The 26,516-nt window shown below is 38.9% G+C and overlaps 2 protein-coding genes across 2 annotated transcripts; one reads left to right on the top strand and one right to left on the bottom strand.

The window, feature by feature from the left end:
• Positions 1 to 450: 450 nt before the first annotated feature.
• Positions 451 to 7,028, bottom strand: LOC128230637 (uncharacterized). Its single transcript, XM_052943079.1, has 4 exons — positions 6,924 to 7,028; positions 5,724 to 5,777; positions 1,489 to 1,568; positions 451 to 994 (listed from the first exon to the last, which is right to left on the bottom strand). The coding sequence occupies exons 1-4, from the start codon at positions 7,026 to 7,028 to the stop codon at positions 451 to 453; spliced, it is 783 nt and encodes a 260-aa protein (XP_052799039.1).
• On the top strand, positions 6,981 to 26,072 carry LOC128231281 (ovoinhibitor-like). The gene is made up of 11 exons (XM_052943904.1): positions 6,981 to 7,066; positions 11,251 to 11,434; positions 12,431 to 12,564; positions 15,579 to 15,762; positions 16,917 to 17,023; positions 17,910 to 18,093; positions 18,767 to 18,894; positions 19,052 to 19,196; positions 22,524 to 22,842; positions 24,235 to 24,386; positions 25,997 to 26,072. Exons 1-11 carry the CDS (start codon positions 7,027 to 7,029, stop codon positions 26,070 to 26,072), a joined length of 1,653 nt encoding a protein of 550 aa, XP_052799864.1. The 5' UTR covers positions 6,981 to 7,026.
• Positions 26,073 to 26,516: the final 444 nt, after the last annotated feature.

Here is a 26,516-nt window from a genome sequence, read left to right as displayed (position 1 = left end):
ACGGTTGGCTGTTATTTTTGACTGACCCTCGTACAATCCTCGGATATTGACAGTGAAAATGTATAAGTGCATTAGGACACCTTGTAAATGATACCCTGGCAAGTCAAATTTGAAAAATGAAAAGTTTTCAGACGAACAACAATGGATATACGAACTAACATATCCTTAGTTTCAAAACAATTGGTATGTCCAATTAGGAGAAATTTATATGTTTGAATTTTCAATGTTTCAATTTTCATTCAAAACATGCAAACTAATTATTTAGGGCGTGGAATCACGTGACTTAAAGGGGTTTACATCGGATTCCTCACCCTGTCATTTATTCTAGAAATGTTTGCCATATTTAAAAAAAAAACAAGAATAAGTTGTATACATTTCATCTAAATTTGATAACATAGAATTGAATATCAAAAATTAATATTTGGAAAAAATATGCGTATGACCTCATCGTTACCTGTACACGTAGTCCGCGGCCTCGAGGAGCGGCAGTAGTTCCTGCATGTACTGTAGTTGCTTGTTGTGATCGTCCGTTCCGGGGCAGGAGAACTCCGTCAGCCAGATCTTCCGGTGATAGCGCTGCCACAACCGCTCGAGGTACGCCATCGTCGTCGCCCCATGACAATGATACGCATGTGTCGCGATGTAGTCCACGCGGCAATCTTTGCATAGCCGGAAAAACTCATCGAACCACTCGGTTGTGTCGCCGTAACACTTTGACGTCGTGTGACAAGATGAGGCAGCTGGACTAACGAGCGGCCGTCCGTGAGAGCGACTCTCAAGCTTTGCCCACTCGGCCACCGCCTCCGCCGGTGTAAGGTTAGCCTGAGAGTGGAAGTTTGGCTCATTGAAGCCGAGAACGGCCGGTGCGGTGGACGTTAGGTTGATATGGCGGTGGCCGCCCCAGACCATGGGCACAAACTTGTCGGCCATTATCTGGACGTCCGTGCAGGACGTTTGCTCATGGAAGTAGGATAGATCCATTTGCCAATCATACCTTGAAAATGCACGATCAGAGGTGGTTTAATTTCGAGAGTAGTGATTTATTTATGCATATCAATTATGTACAACTATACCCATCATGCAATCGCCTTTTTCTAGTCCGGGGACGTAGCTAGGGCCAATTTGGGAGTACGCAGATCGATCACGGACAGCAAATTAACCCCTTCATCCCCTGCCCCCCCCCTTCGATTTTTTTTTGAAATTCGCCTTTTTGGTATGACAAAAACTTCGACCTGTTGAAATTTCATTACGGAACTACATATTTGCGTAGTCAGCTACGCGCCTGTAAGTCTCATTTCGTGGAAACTCTCTCTCCATCTGTCAGACCTTCTCTACTAACAGATCCATTTCTCTTTTTTCACAACAGTTTTGTAATATAATTAAAATGTATTATACAATACGTATCAGTTTCAACCTACTTATACTAAACAAGTCACCATTTAGGACTTACCGACAGACAAAGGGAAACAACTTTTACAGTAATCTTACCACCATGACACGTTCAGATGCTTAAAATCGTCACAAAGAAATGTTGTCCTGGTTAGGGCGACACCCCTCTTTTCCGAGCCCTTCACGACCATACAGACTAGCCACATGCACACAGCATTCTTCAACACCATGATCCCTGGACGTACAATAAGGAACGATAAGTAAAATTACACCACTGAGTCACAATCGTAACAACTCGGCAATCTTCGGGATAAACTAATCTGACTGATTTTCAAATATGTTGAATGGCCGAGATGTTCTGAGTTACGTAAATGTTGGTCGGGGCAGTAAGATAAGGTCTCAACAAAGCAGAGATATCCCTAATACAATATGATAACAATGAATAAATGTATGTGTATCATAATAATCTTAACAATTGTATACAATTTATCAGCCCATTATATTTAATTCCAACGTTAGAATCGTAAGGTAGCTCAAGGCCAGTGGGACGAACAGTCCGCTGTGAACTGGATTTGAAATTTCAAAGAGGAAGAAGGTTCGTAATCAAAAATCCCCGTTTCTCTTGTAAGACTCAGAGCCAAAAGGAAAACGGTGAACCTATTAAGTGTCCCTGTTTCTCTCGTTAGACCCAGGGACAACAGAAAAACGGAGAAGTTATCAAATATCCCTGTTTCTCTCGTTAGACCCAGGGCCAACAGTAAAACGGAGAATTTATCAAATATCCCTGTTTCTCTCGTTAGACCCAGGGCCAACAGAAAAACGGAGAAGTTATCAAATATCCCTGTTTCTCTCGTTAGACTTTGGGCCAACAGTAAAACGATGAAGTTATCAAGTGTCCCTGTTTCTCTCGTTAGACCCAGGGCCAACAGTAAAACGATGAAGTTATCAAGTGTCCCTGTTTCTCTCGTTAGACTCTGGGCTAACAGTAAAACGATGAAGTTATCAAGTGTCCCTGTTTCTCTCGTTAGACTCTGGGCCAACAATAAAACGATGAAGTTATCAAGTGTCCCTGTTTCTCTCTTTAGACTCTGGGCCAACAGTAAAACGGAGAAGTTATCAAATATCCCTGTTTCTCTCGTTAGACTCTGGGCCAACAGTAAAACGATAAAGTTATCAAGTGTCCCTGTTTCTCTCGTTAGACTCTGGGCCAACAGTAAAACGATGAAGTTATCAAGTGTCCCTGTTTCTCTCGTTAGACTCTGGGCCAACAGTAAAACGATGAAGTTATCAAGTGTCCCTGTTTCTCTCGTTAGACTGTGGGCCAACAGTAAAACGATGAAGTTTTCAAACATCCCTGTTTCTCTCGTTAGACTCTGGGCCAACAGAAAAACAATGAAGTTTTCAAACATCCCTGTTTCTCTCGTTAGACCCAGGGCCAACAGTAAAACGGAGAAGTTATCAAATATCCCTGTTTCTCTCGTTAGACTCTGGACCAACAGTAAAACGATGAAGTTATCAAGTGTCCCTGTTTCTCTCGTTAGACTCTGGGCCAACAGTAAAACGATGAAGTTATCAACTGTCCCTGTTTCTCTCAGTAGACTCTGGGCCAACAGTAAAACGATGAAGTTATCAAGTGTCCCTGTTTCTCTCGTTAGACTCTGGGCCAACAGTAAAACGATGAAGTTATCAAGTGTCCCGGTTTCTCTCGTTAGACTCTGGGCCAACAGTAAAACGATGAAGTTATCAAGTGTCCCTGTTTCTCTCGTTAGACTGTGGGCCAACAGTAAAACGATGAAGTTTTCAAACATCCCTGTTTCTCTCGTTAGACTCTGGGCCAACAGAAAAACAATGAAGTTTTCAAACATCCCTGTTTCTCTCGTTAGACCCAGGGCCAACAGTAAAACGGAGAAGTTATCAAATATCCCTGTTTCTCTCATTAAACTAAGTGCCAACAGAAAAAACGGAGAAGTTATCAAATATCCCTGTTTCTCTCGTTAGACTCTGGACCAACAGTAAAACGATGAAGTTATCAAGTGTCCCTGTTTCTCTCGTTAGACTCTGGGCCAACAGTAAAACGATGAAGTTATCAACTGTCCCTGTTTCTCTCAGTAGACTCTGGGCCAACAGTAAAACGATGAAGTTATCAAGTGTCCCTGTTTCTCTCGTTAGACTCTGGGCCAACAGTAAAACGATGAAGTTATCAAGTGTCCCTGTTTCTCTCGTTAGACTCTGGGCCAACAGTAAAACGATGAGGTTATCAAGTGTCCCTGTTTCTCTCGTTAGACTCTGGGCCAACAGTAAAACGATGAAGTTATCAAGTGTCCCTGTTTCTCTCGTTAGACTCTGGGCCAACAGTAAAACGATGAGGTTATCAAGTGTCCCTGTTTCTCTCGTTAGACTCTGGGCCAACAATAAAACGATGAAGTTATCAAGTGTCCCTGTTTCTCTCGTTAGACTCTGGGCCAACAGTAAAACGATGAAGTTATCAAGTGTCCCTGTTTCTCTCGTTAGACTCTGGGCCAACAGTAAAACGATGAAGTTGTCAAGTGTCCCTGTTTCTCTCGTTAGACTCTGGGCCAACAGTAAAACGATGAAGTTGTCAAGAGTCCCTGTTTCCCTCGTTAGACTCTGGGCCAACAGTAAAACGATGAAGTTATCAAGTGTCCCTGTTTCTCTCGTTAGACTCTGGGCCAACAGTAAAACGATGAAGTTATCAAGTGTCCCTGTTTCTCCCGTTAGACTGTGGGCCAACAGTAAAACGATGAAGTTATCAAGAATCCCTGTTTCTCTCGTTAGACTCGGGGCCAACAGAAAAACGATGAAGTTATCAAGTGTGCCTGTTTCTCTCGTTAGACTCTGGGCCAGCACTAAAACGATGAAGTTATCAAGTGTCCCTGTTTCTCTTGTTAAACCCAGGGCCAACAGTAAAGCGGTGAAGTAATCAAGTGTCCCGGCTTCTCTAGTTCGACTCAGGGCCAACAGAGAAACGGTGAAATTATCAAGTGTCCCGGCTTCTTTCGTTAGACTCTGGGCCATAAATGGGTCAACCTTTGATTAATTGTATATCCATCATTTAAACTAAAATGGCATACGGGATACGTAAATGATTGAAACAATGGGCCAACTGCTAATATCTTATTTAAAGTTAACAACGTGAAAAACGAAACCGTTGTAACTTTTAAACGTGAATTGTTTGATGATGTGTTCGCATGCTTTAATTTGAATAATTATTTAATTTGAATAAGTACAGCTGAAATCTTGTTAAAAATACAGCAGCTCACAAGTGTATCCATTACTCTTCCAGAGCAGTAACGATTTGAAAGTTAACAACGATGGCGTAAACAAAAAAGTCTCAATATGATATGTGTATCAAATGAAGTCATCTTGGACTTGTTGCTTAAGCAAAGAGCGCGTTGTAAAACACAATTTAGAGTAAACAGCTGATTTGGTAAAACTTGGCGGCCATCTTGAACGCCATCTTGACCTTTATACCCAGTACTCATGTTTCGCCTGATGAAGCTCTCCGTTGCTCGTGAGTTTGCTACATGGTTACAGATCGTTCAATAGTAAAACAGGATAAGTATTTCACTGGCACTGGTTTCTCGAAACTTCTTTAGTCTAACATACTTTAGTTGCTTATTTTGTTTGGCAAAATTTCTTACTTTAACCTGATTTTAATGAATAAAACACTGTAGAAAACATAGTTTCTAGTGAAAATTAGACATATGACTTCAATAACATTACAAAAACTTCAAAAATAGTAAATATTTTACAAATTATAGAAGAAAAAAAAGTGAGCTTAGCTTAATCATGTTATAACAGACTTAAAGGCCTAGTTAAAGGAATGTTTGGCATGACAATCCCCTGCTGTGCATTTTCTGCTAATTGCACTGATGTCACGGTAGGGGCCAATATCCTGCGTATTTGTTTATTGGCTCAGGGCCATTTAGGGTTCATTTCCATTATAAAACCTCCAAAACTGCACAGCAGGATACTCAGAACAGAGATCTGGTAAGACAATTAGGCAATTAGATTAAGATCAATACACAGAGGTTGTTTACTATCCACGGCTTTTTTTATTATTATTTTTATTTTATTTATTTATTTATTTATTTATTTATTTATATTTTTTTTATTTTTTTTTTTTTTTGGGGGGGGGGGGGGTCTCTTATAGAAGGATTAAACTAGGCCTCTAAGTAGTTTCCTCTTAGAGTTCTTTTCAAATTTTAATTGTACATTACAGCTCAGACAACAGGGATTTCTCTCAGTCACATTGTTTATCCTTGAGCGAATTTTGTACATACATCGTCACGATAGTTATTCTATATATTTACGAATGAACGTTTACAGGTAATACTGATTTCCAAATATGGTATGAGTGTAGTCCGCTACGAGGGATGTTACATAAATACCGCACGTAGAGAAATGCGATTACCCAAATCATCGCCGTCAGACTGTTTTAAAACTGGTACAAAAGAACCTATCTATCTCGCAAGATTCAGTCTGTTCAGTTCGTTCGGTTCTATCCCCAAAATCTCAACGTACATGCTGTATCTCTCCATGGAATTGACCTACACCTTCGCCGCATTATCTAATCTTTGTTAGGCCAAACGAATACAAGGGTGTGGTTCCTGTTATATGCGGACAAAAACAGGCTAGTTTAAATTAAACTTACTTATATTTCAAAGATTTTGAAAAACAGTCGAACCCCGTTGGCTCGAACTCGCTTGGTTCGAATTCATCATTGGCTTAAAGTGGATGTAAAGGACCGATTTCTATATACTGAAGGTAAGCATTCCCGCATGGCTCGAATATTCAGAGGCCCCCGAGGTATTTTAGCTCGTCCATAGAAGATTTCGAGCCAACGGGGTTCGACTGTAAGTTATTACAACATTATACTTATCACTCTGGTTGGTACGAAGTAACGCGAGAGTATGTTGTTGAGTTGTGTGGGTAAACAGGCTAGGTAAGTAGGGAAAACAATTTACCGTCGAACCCCTTTGGCTCGAACTTCTAGGGACCGGCGAAAATACCTCGATCCTCAGAAAATTCGAGCCAAGCGGGAATTTTTACCTTTAGTAAAAAAGGGTCCTTAACATCCAGTTAGAACCAGCGAGGAAATCGGGCCAAACGAGTTCGAACCAACGGGGTTCGACTGTATTTGGTAAAATTATTTCACTGTGTCCAAAGTTGTGTTTGGTATTATTTTTTTATTATTTACATACAGTAAAGACTCGCTATATCGAAGCTGTTGGGACCTCGGGAAATACTTCGAGACATCGAACATTCGATATAACTGAAATACAAAACATATCTAGCTTAACCCAACTCATTTTAAAAAGTTCGACGCAACCAGAACGTCGAAATAACAGAGTTCGGCATAGCCAGCTTCGACTGTACAGATTTTGTCATTTATGTTGCAAGGAAGGTAACACACTATAAGCGAACTGTATCATCTTGTACACATAATTGTATCATAATGGTTTAAGTTTAGAAAAACAATGGTCAGGTCGGTCGAGTAACCCGAACCACACCATTCTTTTGTTTGGCTTTATGACCTCACACCGGCCTTTAAATGCTGCAGTGATCCAAATACATAGCAGTGTCGTGACTTCATCAAGACAGTGATATATCACCATGATCCTCTTGCTCTGTTTCCTAGGATATATTACAGCAGGTAAATCGGGTAACAGACGTTTGCTGCAGCGTTTACGTTTTATTGTGTATACATGTTAAACGAACAATGGATTTCGGATAGGTGAGCGATTTAGGGCCTAAATGGTACTCTTGAAGAAAAAATCATAAAACCCTGACTGATAAATCAGGACAAGAAATGCATTAGTACTGACAAGACATGCGCTTTTATTACGTCCAATTTCACATGAAGCGTCAGTAGGTGCATGTTCAGTTTCAAGATTGGGACTTTAAGGAACTAGACACAAGATGATATAACTGCAAGAATGCATTGAATCTTACTTTACTTACTGATGTATTAAATCACTAACAACACATCTATCCTTCGCAGTTTTTGCGTGTCTTTTGCTAAATTCACACACTCTAATCTTTTTAACCGTTTTTTTTTTATATTTTTTTTTAAATATTTTTTTTTTATTATTATTATTTATTTTGGTCAAAATAGTGAATACATGTCATTTAAAAATTATTCTACATTTTTTCATGAAAGAAAATTAGTATAATATATAAATAAATATAAGGTAAACATGTGCAAAAAATCATCAATTCCAAACGGACCTAATCAATAGAGCATAGTTCCTAAAATAATTGAGATAATCTAATAATATTTACTGTTCTGATAAGGTAAGATTCCCATCTACAAGAAAAATATAACTTTTATGCTAGTAAGATTGATATTTACGGCATATTCAAACAAAATGCACCGACCAGAAGCTGAAATTCGCCATTACGAAAGAACCGGGAGGTTGAAAAACAACGGGTGTTTCCCGCCTCAAACACATTAAAAACAGACTGACATGCAAACTTTCCGTATGCATTATAAAGAGAAGCTTAAAATATCATTCCTACCGTTAAAAACTCGTCGAGTAAGACGCGTATTTATCCAAATCGAACGTTTTTTGTTGCAGTATTTCTACTTTCACATCGAATCACCTTCTTGCAATTTTGACATTGACCGCGCACTCGACTATGACTTAAATACACGAAGCGTTTTCATTGGACGGCTACCATCGACTTTCCTTGTTTTAATGACGTAACTGGAAAAACATTCAAATGTTATCCAAAGTGAAAGTAGAAATACTGCAACAAAAAACTTGGTAATTCATACAGTTGTTCATGGTCAGCAAATAATTTAGTTCGACAACTCTATATGATTTTAAATAAAAATGACGAACCTCGATGAACTAAGGAAGTTTGAATTAAGTTTAAGGGCAATTTGGGATTTGAAGTCTTATCTTTCAACTTTCATAACCACTGTCGTGATACTTTAAACAGCTGTTTAGGGCCACAAGACAATTAAGTAAGACGAGTCCATGACCCAAGATACAAATCAAGGCGAATGATTAGATGAGGAAGTTTTGTCCTAGTTTTTCGGCACATTGTGACTTTTAACCATATCCCCTAAACAACTCAATCATTCAATATGCTTAATACTTAACGCAGTTGTCCAACGCCATCAGATAATTAAGTAAGACGACTGTATATGATGCTAAATGCAAATTATGAATCCGTGTTTGACTTAGAACGCGAGATTACAGTCTTTGGGCTGAGGTTCATATCTCAAAAATCGTTTATGCAACGGACATATTTTTTCACCTTAGTGTTCAGAGCCTTAAGACAATTACGTTAGATGATTCTAAATACAAATTATATCCCCTGTGTTTGACATATTCAGTTATATGTCTTATAGACGAAGCGATGAAAAGTCGAGCGAGATGTCTTACGACAGTTCTTGCTTAGCGTATTGGGTCCAAAGAGTTTGTGTGTTCAATACACTTAGTTTTGAGCGTATGTGTCAATTAAACTTTAGTTAAAAGTTTGTGTGTCCAATGAACTTAGTTTGAGCGTATGTGTCAATTAAACCTTAGTTAGGAGTTTGTGTGTCCAATAAAGTTAGTTTTCAGCGTATGTGTCAATAAAACCTTAGTGAAGAATTTGTGTGTCCAATGAACTTAGTTATCAGCGTATGAATAAATTAATCCTAAGTTAAAAACGTGTGTCCAATAAAGTTAGTTTTCAGCGTATATGTCAATTAAACCTTAGTTAGGAGTTTGTGTGTCCAATAAAGTTAGTTTTCAGCGTATGTGTCAATTAAACCTTAGTGAAGAGTTTGTGTGTCCAATAAAGTTAGTTTTCAGCGTATGTGTCATTAAAACCTTAGTAAGGAGTTTGTGTGTCCAAAAGCTTAGTTTTGAGCGTATGTGTCAATTAAACCTTAGTTAGGAGTTTGTGTGTCCAAAAGCTTAGTTTTGAGCGTATGTGTCAATTAAACCTTAGTTAGGAGTTTGTGTGTCCAAAAGCTTAGTTTTGAGCGTATGTGTCAATTAAACCTTAGTTAGGAGTTTGTGTGTCCAAAAGCTTAGTTTTGAGCGTATGTGTCAATTAAACCTTAGTTAGGAGTTTGTGTGTCCAAAAGCTTAGTTTTGAGCGTATGTGTCAATTAAACCTTAGTTAGGAGTTTGTGTGTCCAAAAGCTTAGTTTTGAGCGTATGTGTCAATTAAACCTTAGTTAGGAGTTTGTGTGTCCAAAAGCTTAGTTTTGAGCGTATGTGTCAATTAAACCTTAGTTAGGAGTTTGTGTGTCCAAAAGCTTAGTTTTGAGCGTATGTGTCAATTAAACCTTAGTTAGGAGTTTGTGTGTCCAAAAGCTTAGTTTTGAGCGTATGTGTCAATTAAACCTTAGTTAGGAGTTTGTGTGTCCAAAAGCTTAGTTTTGAGCGTATGTGTCAATTAAACCTTAGTTAGGAGTTTGTGTGTCCAAAAGCTTAGTTTTGAGCGTATGTGTCAATTAAACCTTAGTTAGGAGTCTGTGTGTCCAAAAGCTTAGTTTTGAGCGTATGTGTCAATTAAACCTTAGTTAGGAGTCTGTGTGTCCAAAAGCTTAGTTTTGAGCGTATGTGTCAATTAAACCTTAGTTAGGAGTCTGTGTGTCCAAAAGCTTAGTATTGAGCGTATGTGTCAATTAAACCTTAGTTAGGAGTTTGTGTGTCCAAAAGCTTAGTATTGAGCGTATGTGTCAATTAAACCTTAGTAAGGAGTCTGTGTGTCCAAAAGCTTAGTTTTGAGCGTATGTGTCAATTAAACCTTAGTTAAGAATTTGGGTGTCCAATAAACTTAGTTTTGAGCGTATGTGCCAATAAAGCCTTAGTGAAGAGTTTATGTGTCCAATAAAGTTAGTTTTGAGTGTATGTGTTAATTAAACCTTAGTTAGGAGTTTGGGTGTCTAATAAACTTAGTTTTGAGCGTAGGTGTCAATAAAACCTTAGTGAAGAGTTTATGTGTCCAATAAAGTTAGTTTTGAGTCTATATGTCAATTAAACCTTAGTTAGGAGTTTGTGTGTCTAATAAACTTAGTTTTGAGCGCATGTGTCAATAAAACCTTAGTGAATAGTTTGTGTGTCCAATAAACTAAGTTTTGAGCGTAGGTGTAAATTAAATCTTAGTTTGGAGTTTGTGTTGTCAATTTAAGCTTAGTTTTTAGCCTTTTCGTCAATTAAAGACTGGTTAGGAGTTTGTGTGTCCAATAAACTAAGTTTTGAGCGTATGTATCAATTACACCTTAAGTCAGGAGTTTGTGTGTCAATTAACTTCGCTAGGAGATCGTGTGTCCATTAAATTTAGATTTTAGCGTATTTGTCAATTTAACCGCAGTTATGATTTTTGTGGGTCCAGTAACCTTTCTTTACAACGTATTTGGCAAATGAAACTTAGTTTCCAGCATGTTTATCAATTAAACCTTCGTTAGGAGTTTGTGTGTCAAGTAACATTTAGCGTGGTATTTCAATAAACCTTATTTGTGTATGTAATGAAATTAATACATATATGCCCAGTTGAGCTGAAGTGTTTCCAGGCGACAATAGGACTATAGACCTAACCAGCAATTTAAGCGTATCAACATTGGTCAAGTTGCTTTCATTTTAGCGTGGTTATCCAGTCATCCTTATTTGTGACCGTGGGTGTCCATAAACGCATAATTGCACAGTGCAGCACGGGCTGCACATGCGCTGGACTGCCACCACGACCCGCTGAAGTGAATCGAGGCGGCAAAAAGACACTTTACCTCATAGAACCACATTTTGAGCAAAGTATTTTTCATTATATCATGCTTGTCCATTAACCCTTATTGGTGAGCGTTGTTGTCCATTCACGCGTAATTGCACATTGCAGCCCAGGCTGCACACGCACTGGACTGCAACCACGATCCGCTGGGGTGCATCGCGTTGGCAATAACGACAGTAGACCTTACTCTCTGCGAGGCCGTCAAACACCTCCACTGTGACAATCTTCACGGGCATGTCGCCGTCCCGCATGAAGTCGTTTGTGGCACCGATGGCGTCACATACGACAACCAGTGAGTCATATTTTTCCGCCTACTTACTTGTATGCGCACATGTACAATAGATTCATGCTAGTGACGCCACAGCTCCACATGAACACTACAAACGTTAGCAATATAATTCCGTTTCGTGATTTCAAATATCAATGGTTTTATTCCCCTGCCAAATCCAGGATTTGATAACTTGTTTGGGGGGCGGGGGTTGAGGGAGGGGGTGTTCAGTCAATCATTTCAGCCCTTAATTTGCGACTACCTTTACACATCTTATAAAGTGGACATAATAATACTAACGAAAAGTAATATATATATCAGCGTATAAATTTTTCAATTTAACGTTAAAATAAGGTGTGTTTAGGATTCATTTGCCGGCCATCTGGGGTTGAGCACGCGGCCCTTGTCCCCCGATAGTAGAACCGCCACTGTATTTGGCGAGTATTTTTCCGAAACCATTCAAACATATTCCCCCCTCAGATTCAGAGCTTCGATTTACTAATCTATTATCTATTATGCTTCTTAGTGATAATGTATGTCATTTTCACCGCTTTTATTTTCACTTTCCCTTATTTGTACTGCGTGACTATAACCTATACATTAATGTACTCTTCTGTAGCACCCTAAAGAAAGCTCGATTTAAATGCCAGCTTCGCACAAAAACATATTTTGGTCAAGGAATGCACCATTAAAACACAAGCAAATCTAAAATAGTTCACTAGCGTAGAAGCAGAAAACAGTCTCTCATAAGTTAAGAAATATTTTCTGTCAAAAAAGTTATTTAGAAATTAACGTCACTTACTTGTTTGTTTATATCGGTTTTGACCCGTGGGGACCAATGTGAGAACCCCTTCGAAGTCACGTGATTCGTCACGCTTCAATGTACACGTTTGCGCAAGACGCAAGACCGGTGCACGATGCTGACTCACCATAAGAACCATCATCAAGGCCAGCCTATCTTCAAACTGGACAGTCTCCAGAATAGGTTTTGTATATGATGTTCTTTAATGTCATCTTCAGTTGTACGTTTGCGCAAGCGCGGTGCAAGGTGCTGATGGACCACAACAACCAGCAACATGGCCAACCTATCGTACAGCTCAACATTGCCAACAATGGTCCCTGTACCGGTACGATCACAGCCACGCAAATTGCTGGTAAGGCCTGAGTAACGTTATTGACTAGAGTTATTGCAAATAATATTAAAGTGCCACAATATTACTTGCTACATGCTCTGTTTTCGATTTAAATACATTATTGGATGAAACTCATTTGACTTTAGTGATCAAAGCAAACAAGCAGCATCTTTAAAAAAGATACTTGGCCGTGGTAAATAAACGGGATGACTAATGTTCGAATTGTTTGAATGTTCGACATGTAATAGAGATTGTTGTTGGTTTAATTGTTCTTGAGTTATTCCTGAGTCAGTGCAGCTTTTTTGAAAGGAATAGTATAACCATGCACAGTATCACAAAGTATTACAATGTCTGACTGAACACGTGTATGTTTTTCAATACAGGCCTCATACTAGCTCGTATTGACAATTCTAGGCTTGTTTGTGGACTTGTGTATTAGCTGATCTTGGGACCATCTGAGTGTCTATCCCCTTTAATTCTACCTTTTAAGCACGTGTGTTTATATTTCGCAGTTATGAACGCGTACCAATTCATCCCCCTTTTTAATCATGTGTGGTTATTTGCCCACATGTTAACGTAAGTGAATTTTAGTTAATAAAACCTTAGTGAAAAGATTGTGTGTCCAAAAAACTTAGTTTTTGAGCGTATGTGTCAATAAAACCTTAGTGAAGAGTACATGTGTCCAATAAAGTTAGTTTTGAGCGTATGTGTCAATAAAACATTAGTAAAGATTACATGTGTCCAATAAAGTTAGTTTTGAGCGTATGTGTCAATAAAACCTTAGTGAAGAGTACTTGTTTCCAATAAAGTTAGTTTTGAGCGTATGTGTCAATAAAACCTTAGTGAAGAGTACATGTGTCCAATAAAGATAGTTTTTAGCGTATGTGTCAATAAAACCTTAGTGAAGAGTACATGTGTCCCAATTAAGTTAGTTTTGAGCGTATGTGTCAATAAAACCTTAGTTAAAAGTTGTATATGTGTCCAACAAAGTTTGATTTGAACGTATTAGTCAATAAAACCTTAGTGAAGAGATTGTGTGTCCAATAAACTTAGTTTTGAGCATAGGTGTCAATAAACCCTTAGTGAAGAGTTTATGTGCCAAATAAAGTAAGTGTTGAGCGTATGTGTCAATAAACCCTTAGTGAAGAGTTCATGTGCCAAATAAAGTAAGTTTTGAGCGTAGGTGTCAATAAACCCTAAGTGAAGAGTTTATGTGTCAAATAAAGTAAGTGTTGAGTGTAGGTGTCAATAAACCCTTAGTGAAGAGTTGATGTGTCAAATAAAGTAAGTGTTGAGCGTATGTGTCAGTAAACCTTTAGTGAAGAGTTTATGTGCCAAATAAAGTAAGTGTTGAGCGTATGTGTCAATAAACCCTTAGTGAAGAGTTTATGTGCCAAATAAAGTAAGTGTTGAGCGTAGGTGTCAATAAACCCTTAGTGAAGAGTTTATGTGTCAAATAAAGTAAGTGTTGAGCGTATGTGTCAATAAAACCTTAAGGAAGAGTAAATGTGCCAAATAAAGTAAGTGATGAGCGTATGTGTCAATAAAACCTTAGTGAAGAGTTTATGTGCCAAATAAAGTCAGTGTTGAGCGTATGTGTCAATAAACGCTTAGTGAAAAGTTTATGTGCCAAATAAAGTCAATGTTAAGCGTAGGTGTCAATAAACCCTTAGTGGAGAGTTTATGTGCCAAATAAAGTAAGTGTTGAGCGTAGGTGTCAATAAACCCTTAGTGAAGAGTTTATGTGTCAAATAAAGTAAGTGTTGAGCGTATGTGTCAATAAACCCTTAGTGGAGAGTTTATGTGCCAAATAAAGTAAGTGTTGAGCGTAGGTGTCAATAAACCCTTAGTGAAGAGTTTATGTGCCAAATAAAGTAAGTGTTGAGCGTAGGTGTCAATAAACCCTTAGTGGAGAGTTTATGTGCCAAATAAAGTAAGTGTTGAGCGTAGGTGTCAATAAACCCTTAGTGAAGAGTTGATGTGTCAAATATAGTAAGCGTTGAACGTATGTGTCAATTAAACCTTAAGGAAGAGTTTATGTGCCAAATAAAGTAAGTGTTGAGCGTAGGTGTCAAATAACACTTTGTTTTGAGTTTGGGTGTCCAAAAACGTAGTTTTGATTGTATGTGTCAAATAAAACTTTGTTATGAGTTTGGGTGTCCAATAAAATGAGTCTTGAGTGTATGTGTCAAATAAAACTTTGTTATGAGTTTGGATGTCCAGTAAACTGAGTTTTAAGCGTATGTTTCAAATAAAACTTTGTTATGAGTTTTGGTGTTCAATAAACTTAGTTTTGAGCGTAAGTGTCAATTAAACCTTTGTTTGGAGTTTGTGTTGTCAATTTAAGCTTAGTTTTTAGCCTTTTCGTCAATTAAACATTGATTAGGAGTTTGTGTGTCCAATAAACTTAGTAGTGAGCGTATGTATCAATTACACCTTACGTCAGGAGTTTGTGTGTCAATTAACTTCGCTAGGAGATCGTGTGTCCATTAAATTAAGATTTTAGCGTATTTGTCAATTAAACCGCAGTTATGATTTTTGTGTGTACAGTAACCTTACTTTCCAGCGTATTTGGCAAATAAAACTTAGTTTCCAGAATGTTTGTCAACTAAACCTTCGTTAGGAGTTTGTGTGTCAAGTAGCATTCAGTTTAGCGTGGTATTTCAGTACACCTTTTTTGTGCATGTAATGGAATTAATACATATATGCCCAGTGCATCTGAAGTGTTTCCAGGAACCAGCATTTTAATCGTATCAACATTGGTCAAGTTGCTTTCATTTTAGCGGGGTTGTCAATTTATTTTTATTTGTGTCTGTGGGTATCCATAAACGCATAATTGCACAGTGCAGCACGGGCTGCGAATGCAATGGACTGCCACCACGACCCACTGAAGCGTATACATGCGGCAAAAAAGTAACTTGACCTAAACCGGCATTTTGAGCGTATTAGCATTCATTCATTGATTATGTTATGGTTGTCCATAAACCCATATTGGTGAGCGTTGTTGTCCTTTCACGCGTAATTGCACATTGCAGCCCAGGCTGCGCACGCACCGGACTGCAACCACGATCCGATGGGGTGCATCGAATTGGCAATAACTACAGTAGACCTTGTTCTCTGCGAGACCGTCAAGCACCTCCACTGTGACAATCTTCACGGGCATGTCGCCGTCCCGCATGAAGTCGTTTGTGGCACCGATGGCGTCACATACGACAACCAGTGAGTCATATTAATCCGCCTACTTACTTGTATGTGTACATGTACAATAGATTCATGCTAGTGACGTCACAGCTCCACATGAACACTACAAACCTAAGCAGTATAATTGCATTTCTTAATTTCAAATATTAATGGTTTTATTTCACTGCCAACTCAAAGAATTCATAACTTGGTGTGTGTGTGAGGGGGGGGGGGGGGGGTCATGCATTTCAGCCTTTAATTCAAGACTACCTTAACACATCTTATAAAGTGGACATACTAATACTAACAAAAAATAATATATATATAATAGCGTATAAAATGTTAAGGTATCAATTAAAGGTTAAAATAAGGTGTGTTTAGGGTTCATTTACCGGCAAACTGGGGTTGGGGGCACGGGCCCTTGTCCCCCCATGATAGAACCGCCACTGTTTTTGGCGAGTATTTCAAGTTCCGAAACCATTCAAACATTTCCCCTCACATTCAGAGCTTCGATTCACTAATCTTTATATCTTTCATGCTTTTCAGTGATAATATATGTCATTTTCACTGCTTTTATTTTCACACTCCGCCTAATTTGTAATGCGTGATTATAACCTTTATATAATGTAGTCTTCTGTTGCACACTAGAGAAAGCGCGATCTTAGGTGCCAGCTGCCCACAGAAACCAGCACTATGGTCAGTCTTCATCCTGTACAGTGTCCAAGACGGCTCTTGTTTATAATTTTCTTAAACAGGGTGCGGAATCATGTGATTTCAGAGGGATTCTCACATAGGTCAACACGGGTCACAAACGATGTAAACAACTTTCAATGATGCAATCCTTGACCAAAATTTCAGCGTAACATCGCTCTACAAAATTCCGTCAAGGTGATATTTTGGCCAAGGAATGCACCAAAATACAAGCAAATCTAAAATATTTCACACATGTAGAAAAAAAGTTATTATTAAATTAACGTCACTTACTTGTTCGTTTACATCGGTTGTGACCCGTGGTGACTAATGTGAGAACCCCTTTGAAGTCACGTGATACGTCACCCTTCAATGAAAATGTTTGCGCAAGACCGGTGCAAGGTGCTGACTCACCAAGCACCACAAGAACCAGCAGCATATCTTCAAACTGGACAGTCTCCATAATAGGTTTTGTATACAATGTTCTTTAATGTCATCTTCAGTTGTACGTTTGCGCAAGCGCGGTGCAAGGTGCTGATGGACCACCACAACCAGCAACATGGCCAACCTATCGTACAGCTCAACATTGCCAACAATAGCACCTGTACCGGTACGATCACAACCACGCAAATTGCTGGTAAGGCCTGAGTAACGCCATTGACTAGAGTTATTGCAAATGATATTAAAGTGCCACAATATTACTTGCTACATGGTCTTTTTTCGATTTAAATACATTATTGGGTGAAACTCATTTGACTTTAGTAATCAAAGCAAACAAGCAGCATCTTTAAAAAAAGATACTTGGCCGTGGTAGATAAGCGGGATGGCTAGTGTCCGAATGGTTTGAATGTTCGGCATGTAATAGAGATTGTTTTTGGTTAAATTGTTCTTGGGTTATTCCTGAGTCAGTGCAGCTTTTTTGAAAGGAATATTATAACCATGCACAGTATCACAAAGTATTACAATGTCTAACTGAACACGTGCATTTTTTCAATACAGGCCTCATACTAGCTCGTATTGACAATTCTAGTCTTGTTTTGTGGACTAATGCATTTGCTGATTTTGGGACCATCTGAGTGTCTATCCCCTTTAACTCTACCTTTTGAGCGCTTGTGTCCATTTTTCACATTTATGAACGTGTACCAATTCACCCCAATTTTTCATCACGTGTGGTTATTTGCCCACATGTTAACGCATGTGCATATTAACCAACATTGTTACAGCGCCCTGGGTGGAATTCAATATGCAACTTAAGTCAATCTTATGGTCGTACATCATTGACTCCATTCACTGTATAGGCCCGCTATTTATATCGAGAAATCCGATTAGCTACATCGTTTTAAGTCCGATTAAGACCATTATTGAATACCATCCCTGGTCCTCAATTAACTCAAGTGTTTAAGCAAGTTCAACCATTAATCCGCATTTCGAGCGGATTGGTCTATCAATTCTCATTTTATCGCGTGTGTCAACCAACACATATTGGATCATTGTAGCCCAGGCGGGCCACACAATTGACTGTAAAAACCAGCCTCTTTTGTGTATCGAGACGGTCATCAAGACGGTGGACGTGGATCTGTGCCACCATATGGTGCACCTCCAGTGTGACAACCTTCACGGCAACATTGCCGCCCCACAAGAACTCGTCTGTGGCACCAACGGCTTTACATACGACAACCAGTGAGTCATTTACATTTAAGGTACAGACCCGTTAGTTCGAATACCTAAGGACCGGCGAAAATACATCGAACCTCGGTCAATTCAACTTATAAAGAATTCGGTCTTTTTCATCCTATTCGAGCCAACGAGGAGATCGAACCAAGCGAATTCGAGCCAACGGGGCTCGACTGTATAAACACGGTTATACTTGGTTTTATGTTTGGCCTGTATCCTGAGTACATTTTTGCTACGTTATAATCTTCTTAAATGCCCTCTTCAGCTGCACGATAGCGCAATACCGGCGCAAGTTGCTGGCTGACCTCACGAGCCAGCACCGTTGTCAGCCTATCTGTTAACAGGACATTATCCAATATGACTCTTGTATAGGGGCGGAACCGGCATTACACGTTAGAGGGGGCGCAACTAAGGGGCGTTACCTTTTGACTTGCGCCCAGATCTCAGAACCGAAATTTGTTTGGTTCAAAGTGTCGAAAGGGATATTTATGGGGTACTCGCCCAAAAACATTTTATCAATTTTTGGTCTGAAATGGTGCATATTTGGCGTATTTTATTGCCCATTTTACTCCTGCATTAAATTAAAAAAATAACTTGGACGATTTTAGGGGGATGGGGGCGCTGGGTGCCCCCTTGGGTACACGAGTGTGTATTATATGTTATTAAATGTCATCTTTAGCTGCCTATTTGCACAAGACCGGTGCAAGTTGATGACTGACAAGAACAACCAGCACCACGGCCAGTCAATCTTCACATTGGACATTGCTACCGATGGCTCCTGTACCGGCACACCTTCGCCAATTGATGGTAGGGCGTCTGTTACGTCATTTTAGCCCTAAAAGATACAAAAAGTGTACATTTCGCTTTAAACCAAACTGGATCGTAGAAAGATTCCATTCAATGCACCGAAAACATCAAATAGTCCAATGTTGATTGTTAAATAAATAAAGACTTTGGTTCCCAGGGACTGGCTGCCACCACCAGGAGTGTATCGACCCGGCCCTGTCGTCAACGGATGCCAAGATCTGTCTCGAGCTCACCAAAGTTCATTGCCATGGCCACGCCTACGAGCCGATCTGTGCCAGCGACGGCGTCACATACAGCGACCAGTAAGTACAATGTGTGGATACCTCGTGATGAATTACGTCATTAATGCTACGTCGGAAGGCAACATTTTGCTTCGAATGAAGACTTAAAATAAATATAATTTCACCATTTCTTCACCATTTTAGATGAATCATAGCGCAGTCTACGCCGCTTATGGAGCCCCGCCTTCGGTCTTTTACCAGAGAATGATTGAGAGTTTAGTTTCTTCAAACACTCCGAAAAACCTTTTCACAATACGGCCGTCTGACGGAGCACTGTCAAACCATTATTATGGAAACAGATTTGTCGTGTTTGGTGAAACTAATCATCTTATCAAACTCCGGTAATAAAACGAAGGCGGGGCTTTTTAAGTGACATAGACTGTCCTTTGTTTTATTTAAAATGGTGTAGTAAAAGAAAAGTTATCTTTGATTCAAGTCTTCATTTTATGCAAAATGTAGCCTTCTGACGTAGCATATATGACGTAATTTATCACGTGGTATACACACACTGACACAGGAGCAATGCGTAGCGTTCATTATCATTTAAGGTATCCGGCCCACAAATATGGGAATTTTAGATGCCTGCATGGTGACCACATATTAGTTTGGTATCATTACAAAAGGTTCTGTTATAATAAACAAGTTTAAGTGGCCTTCAAAAATTGAAAAATATTTCATTTACGCTCGATTTCAGATTAAATAAAGAACATAAAATGTCATACAATGTTACCAAGAGTACACGGGGTTGCCAGACATCTAATGTTAACATTTATGTCAAAGGGGATATTAAACAACAAGAATAATTGTGGGTCGGGAACCTTAAAGCTGCAGTCTCACAGATTGACTGCTTTGACAACATTTTTGTCTTGAAATGAGCTAATTTTTTGTAAATGTGTACAAACAAATGATATAAGAAAGCTGACTAAAAATGATATCGTAGTTTTCAATTTTATGGTCAGAAATTGATGTTTTATGGCTAAAGGCGTAACGCTTTAAGAAAGTTGAACTTTTCGGCCGATCTTTCGAGCGATTTAGATTTGTTCTATTGGATATGTTATATGACTGAAATGAAGATGCCAAAATCAGCTGAGCTGATTCTGAGACAAAATTAAAATGAAAAAAAAAAGTCAAAACTCTCATTCTCTGAGAGTGAAGCTTTTAAATAAGAAACAAAGTCAGTACAGTCAAAACCCGATGGCTCGAGCTCGTTTGGCTCGAATTCCTCGTTCGCTCGAACTGGATGTTAAGGACCCATTTCTTTAAACTGAAGGTAATAATTCCCGCTTTGCTCGAAGTATTTTCGTCGGTTCCTAGGAGTTCGAGTCAACGGGGTTCGGCTGTATACTGCTAAAACCTAGGTACCATTGTTGTCGTGGATTTAATCTGTGAATGCAACTGCTGTACTAACAGCAATAAGGTTGTACGCTAAGCACAGTGGTAAGCGCCCTCGCTTCTCACTGAGGTGGCCATGGTTCGACCCCCCCCCCCCCCACCCAAACACACAACACAAGACCATACTCTCGCGCAACATCATGTCAACAAGAGTGACTTAGCATAATATAGTATAGCTTTCTTCACAATCGTTGTAAATAAAATAATGATTAAACTAACAGCGATTAGTGCGTAGATCTGAGGTCGTCTGCTTTACATTAGTTTTGTTATTAATTTCGGAATTGTAATACCTTTGATGCCATCCTCGGTCAGAACTTCGAGAGCAGCGACTAGTCTGTAGTTTTTTAAGCTCGTTTGGTGAAGAAAAAAATCGATATATTCCCATAGTTTTTTTTCGTCATCGTTGTCAATTCGCATCGAGGGGAGCGACGGCGACATTTATAATGATCAGTGGATAGTTTTTATCTTGTTCTGCGAAAAAAAAACACGAAAGACGAGAGATTGGCCATCTTTAGTAACGGCAGCGGGTAATTTTAGTGTGGGGATAATAATTATTTTAAGTGTGAGCACTCGATATTGGGTTTTAACCCCAGTGAACCCATGTTTCCGATGACCACACCAAGAAGTTAACCCCATTGACTTGCTCTGTGATGTTGGTACTTGAAATAAGCTCAAGGGCAAGTTCATGTTTACATTATTTTGTGAGTACCAGAGTACGAATTTAATAACTAACTAAGATTGAATTTGAGTCAAAGATTTAGCGCGAAGACAAAACTACGGCATTCACCCGGCACTGCGGGGCCACCTGAAAGGTAAAAACACGGCCCATTTCCCCGGCTATCCCCGGTATACCCCCTGACCTGGATAAATACTAAAATAAGGAAAGTGACTTTAGTTTTGTGAATACCGCCCCTGACCCTCACATATTAATTCCCGATGAAACAGCTATTGAACGGAAGAGTTTTTTAAATTGTATATTTATGCTTTCAACGTGACACTCTTATTCAAAATCAATACATACACATGTTTACATAACAAACATACTTTTTGAATGATAAACCTTCAACTACTTACTGAATTATGCATATATGGAAAATATTTATTACTGATAAAAAGATTATAATCATGTATTTAATAGCTGAAAACGCAAAAATATTAAATGATTGGTGAGTGTTAAAATACTTAATGTGGTAAACTATCGTTTTATAAGGTAGAAATACCGTGTTTTCTGCACCTTTCTTTTAAATTAAACTCGGTATCCTTCATAAGATATATTATTATGCCCCCACAAAGTGGCGGCATATAGGGTTGCCCTTGTCCGTACGTACGTCTGTCTGTACGTACGTACGTCCCGAAGATTGTTTCCGATCTAATTCTTGAAAACCGTTTGTCCAATCCTCACCAAACTTTAAACACATGTTTGTGACCATAATATCTTGATCAAGTTCGATAGTCATGGAAATCGCTTTAGTCATTTAGGAGTTACGGCCCTTTTTTGCCAAAAATACTTCAAAAATATATGTTTCCAATCTAATTCTTGAAAAGTATGTGTCCAATCCTCACCAAACTTTACATACATGATTGTGACCATAATATCTTGATCAAGTTCGATAGCCATGGAAATCGCTTTTGTCATTTAGGAGTTACGGCCCTTTATTTGCAAAAAAAGACTTGAGATTATCCTGAATAATCATTATGGCTTATTTTCTGTGACAAAAAATCGAAGTGGGGGCATCCGTGTCCTATGGACACATTTTTTTTTACATTTATTCATCCTTTTTGGTATATTGAAACAATTGTATTAACTATAGTAACTCTTTATCGGGAGAAGGAGTGCATCTTTAAAAACTTATATCTTTTTCTTGAGTTCGAATATATTGATGTTATTCCACAGCTTATACTGCAACCAATATCATGGTTCTAACACTGATTTATAAGTTTCTTATCAATCTGCAGCTGCACTTTTGCTAAGAAGAGGTGCACCAGGGACGGGGCGAGTTTGACGATTCAGTTTATGGGCGAGTGTCACGGTACCGTTAACATTCAGACAACGGTGGCCATGACCGGTGGCAGCAGCACGGCTTCACCCGCCGTCATGACCACCGCCGGCAGCACAGCTTCACCCGCCGTCATTACTACCGCGGCCAACTCTGGAGGGACTGGCGGGGTATCGGTGGCTAGCACCACGGCATCGCCGATTGTGAGCGGCGCAGGAAGCACGGCGGCACCGGCGGTCACTTCCACCACAATGCCACCAACTACAACTACCAATTCAGTTGGTTGACGATTTGTGGAATTCATTTCAAATGTTTTTTAGCTGACCAGTCAGTACACTGATGACGTATTTAACGCTACAGAAATTATTGAGAAAGGACAGAGAATTTTAAACCACACCCAATTATATTATTGCAATCTTATTTATTTATTTATTATTCTACCTTTTTTATTCAGTCGATATACACCGTTTTGACAACTGTTTTTGTAGGCTGTTTTCTTTTAATTACTGTCAAACTGACAGAATGTCAAATTTTAACACAAGAATGACATTAATCTTCACTTTACTGAGCACCCCCACACACAGCGTGTGTATACTGTACCACGTGATATATTGCGTCATGAATGAAACGTCGGAAGGTAATATTTTGATTTGAAAAAAGACTTTAATGAAAGATAACTTCATTATTTCTTCACCATTTTAAATGTAACAAAGCGCAGTCTACGCCGCTTACGGAGCCCTGCCCTCGGTCATTTTCCAGAGTTTGATTGAGGATTTTGTTTCTTAAAAAAACCTTGACAAACCTTTTCACAATACGTCCGTCTGACGGAGCACTGTCAAAACATTATTTTAGAAACAGGTTTGTCAAAGTGTTTAATGAAACTTATGACCTTATCAGATTACGATAATAAAACAAATGCGGGGCTCTTTAAGCGGCATAGACTGACTTTTTGTTTTATTTATAATGGTGTTGTAAATGAAAATTTATCTTTAATTTAAGTCTTCATTTTAAGCAAAATATTTCCTTCTGACGAAGCATTTATGACGTTATTTATCACGTGATATACACACACTGACACATGTCTTTTATAATACACATTCCTGTAAGCATGTATCAAATTAATTGAAACAAAATGGCCGATTTTTGTTAACGTGATTTTAGTCATCGTTGTTAACATTTTTAAAGTGACTGGTGCTCACATATTTAAATATAAACAAGTAATGCTGAATAAGATGTTTAAAATTTCGTAAGAAATACAGCAGAACTTTCAACTAAGTGAAAAAGTGTTGTTCTTTCTAAATTGAATTTAAAGAAAAACTATGAATATGTGTATACCAAAATTACGAAATTTATAAGCAAGAACATATCAGAACAATTAAGATATATGAATAAATTTGATGAAAATTGAGGGTTTCAAAATATTCAGCGTTTAAAAAATCACGAGATTAGAAAAAAATGTTACAAAGAAGCTGTATGTAAGCGATCTCAGATTTCAAATGTATCCATTGAATTAACAGAGCAGTAACGAAATGAAAGTTAACAACGATGAAGTTAACGTCATTGTTAACTTTAACACCATTGTTAACTTTAACATCATTGTTAACTTTAACACCGTTGTTAGCTTTAACGAAGTTCTGAACAATTGGTCCAATGTTCAATTTCACATCCAGGTTACAATGACGTCAGCGACAATGCCAGCGGCGACAACTCCGTCCGTCTCGGATCTGCTTGTTGGCGTCTTTTGCAAGAACATCAACTCCATCAATTGTAGCCAGGGCTTCGATATCGTGTGTGGCTCCGACGGCAAGTTTTACCCAAACCCGTAAGTAGCATATTCTCCAAAGTATATCATTGTATGAGCTGAACAGAACAGAACAGAACAGATCATTTATTTTGATAAAACATCGCGTTTTAATATTTTAATATGATAACGATCAAATTGGGCCATATTATCAACGAGTGTACGATCAAATACCGTAAGATTATCACAAATTAAATCTAAAGTTTTAATTGCAAATTCAAATAATCGTTTTTTTTTTCGTTTTGGTTGTGTGATTTTGATTTGAAATATATAGCAGTACTATTGATGAAAACTGATCCGAAAGTGGTGTACGATACGATCTTTGACAAGGAGTCACAATTTGAATTCGTTGAATTCAATTCAATTTAGGCACAAAGTCATATACAGGGGCGTAGCCAGGCTTTACTGAATGTTACGCACGAAAGGCGGAGGGCGTGGGAGGGGGAATGTCCCTGTAGCCGTAGGGGGGCTCCCCAGGGGAAAAAATGGAAAATGGAACTAACATTTTGAGCACTGATGTGTATTTGGAGGGATTCATAGGTTCTAGGCCGCCTACTTTGTAGTTACCAAGTGATTGATTTATGCTCAGTAAGCTTTCTAGCACAGAAAAACAATGCGTACTATAGCTGATCTTCCCTTAATTCTGATATCAATATTTAGCTTAGCCCTCGAATTTGATGCCATCTCTGGCCATATTATTTTTTTCATTTTTCAAATTAATGTTACGCACATACGTAAGTGCGTAACGCTGGCTACGCCCCATATATAAGAATACAATCACTTTCATGCAAAACGAGATCGTTCGATTCGATCGTTGATAAGGAGTCTCAATTTAAATTGGTTTCATTCAATTCAATTCAATTCAATTTAGCACAAAATCATATCATCACATTCTCGGTATGTTTACATGTACAATATACACTACAAATCGATGGCTCAGCGCATGGCAGACGTAATACAATATAGAAGTAGAAGGAGCTTCGAACGCCGTCTGGCGCTAAACCCTAGACATTTTAAAACATGAGGCCCGTTTCAGTAAAGAAATAGGGGCAACCTTATCAAGAATCATATCGCTCGATCGATTTTTCGAATCTAAGTTTCGGTGTAGTAAGAATACCTATTTCCAAAATTATAGTGGCGTTAGTAATTACATTTGTATTTGATTTTCCGAGCAAAACGTTCATTTTAATGCTGAACACTGCCATACTATTTAACCGAAATTCTAGATCTTGGCCGTACGCTCGTCGAAAAGATGACCACTTTAGTCGTAACTTCAATACGTCCTTGATCGTACAATAATTAGTCATACGCTCGTCGAAAAGATGACCACTTTAGTCGTAACTTCAATACGTCCTTGATCTTACAATAATTAGTCATACACTTGTCGAAAAGATGGCCACTTTAGTCGTAACTTCAATACGTCCTTGATCTTACAATAATTAGTCATACGCTCGTCGAAAAGATGACCCTTTTAGTCGTAACTTCAATAAACATGTTCAAGCGTCATTTATTTTTGAAAAACGATCAGAACAACGGTAATAAAAGTGATTTTCTAAATCTGAGTCTAGACTCAGACTTAAGGCTTGTCGTAATCATGAGCCATAAACTCGGACATGATTGCTATTGGACAGATGTGAGCTGAGCAAGGCCTCCTGTTCTGACTCTACGCTGAGTGTCATGCCCGACCTGACAACATGCAGTGTCTAGACGTCGCCGCCTGCCCCCGAGTCTGCAGCCGCATTTTAATTTCGTTTTTATTGTGAAATAAACATTGTGGTATACACTTCTTTGTTTTCGTCTTGGAATGAAATACATAAATACAGGTGTGAGAAGTCTGCAGTGTTCGTCTCTCACCAAGGACGTTGTGGGTTCGATCCCCACCAGGGTGAGAGTGGTCAAGTGGTATTAGTGTCCGCCTCACACCTGGGTGTTTGTGGGTTCGATCCCCACCAGGGTGACAGTGGATTAGTGGTATAAGTATCTGCCTCTCACTCAATAGGTCAAGGGATCGATCCCCACCAGAGTTAAAGTTGACTAGTTGTACAAATGTCCGCCTCTCACCCAAGAGGTCGTGGGTTCGAGCCATGACAGAGTGAGAGTTGACTAGTAGTACAAGTGGCCGCCTCTTACCCATGAGGAGGTCGTGGGTTA

Source organism: Mya arenaria, chromosome 4 (assembly GCF_026914265.1).
Source record: "Mya arenaria isolate MELC-2E11 chromosome 4, ASM2691426v1".
NCBI lineage: Eukaryota > Metazoa > Mollusca > Bivalvia > Myida > Myidae > Mya > Mya arenaria.
The sequence above is the reverse complement of the archived record's forward strand: the minus strand, read 5'-3'. Positions and strand labels throughout refer to the sequence as shown.

Excerpts from the sequence above, each read along its gene's own strand:
- LOC128231281 (XM_052943904.1), top strand. The coding sequence starts at position 7,027 with ATGATCCTCTTGCTCTGTTTCCTAGGATATATTACAGCAG. Across the intron at positions 7,067-11,250 it reads CCTAGGATATATTACAGCAG|CCCAGGCTGCACACGCACTG; the intron begins GTAAATCGGGTA and ends TGCACATTGCAG. Across the intron at positions 24,387-25,996 it reads GGCAAGTTTTACCCAAACCC|ATGTGAGCTGAGCAAGGCCT; the intron begins GTAAGTAGCATA and ends GCTATTGGACAG.
- LOC128230637 (XM_052943079.1), bottom strand. The coding sequence starts at position 7,028 with ATGGTGATATATCACTGTCTTGATGAAGTCACGACACTGCTATGTATT. Across the intron at positions 1,569-5,723 it reads TTACCTGTAAACGTTCATTC|GGCTCGGAAAAGAGGGGTGT; the intron begins GTAAATATATAG and ends ATGGTCGTGAAG. Across the intron at positions 995-1,488 it reads CATCTGAACGTGTCATGGTG|GTATGATTGGCAAATGGATC; the intron begins GTAAGATTACTG and ends TGCATTTTCAAG.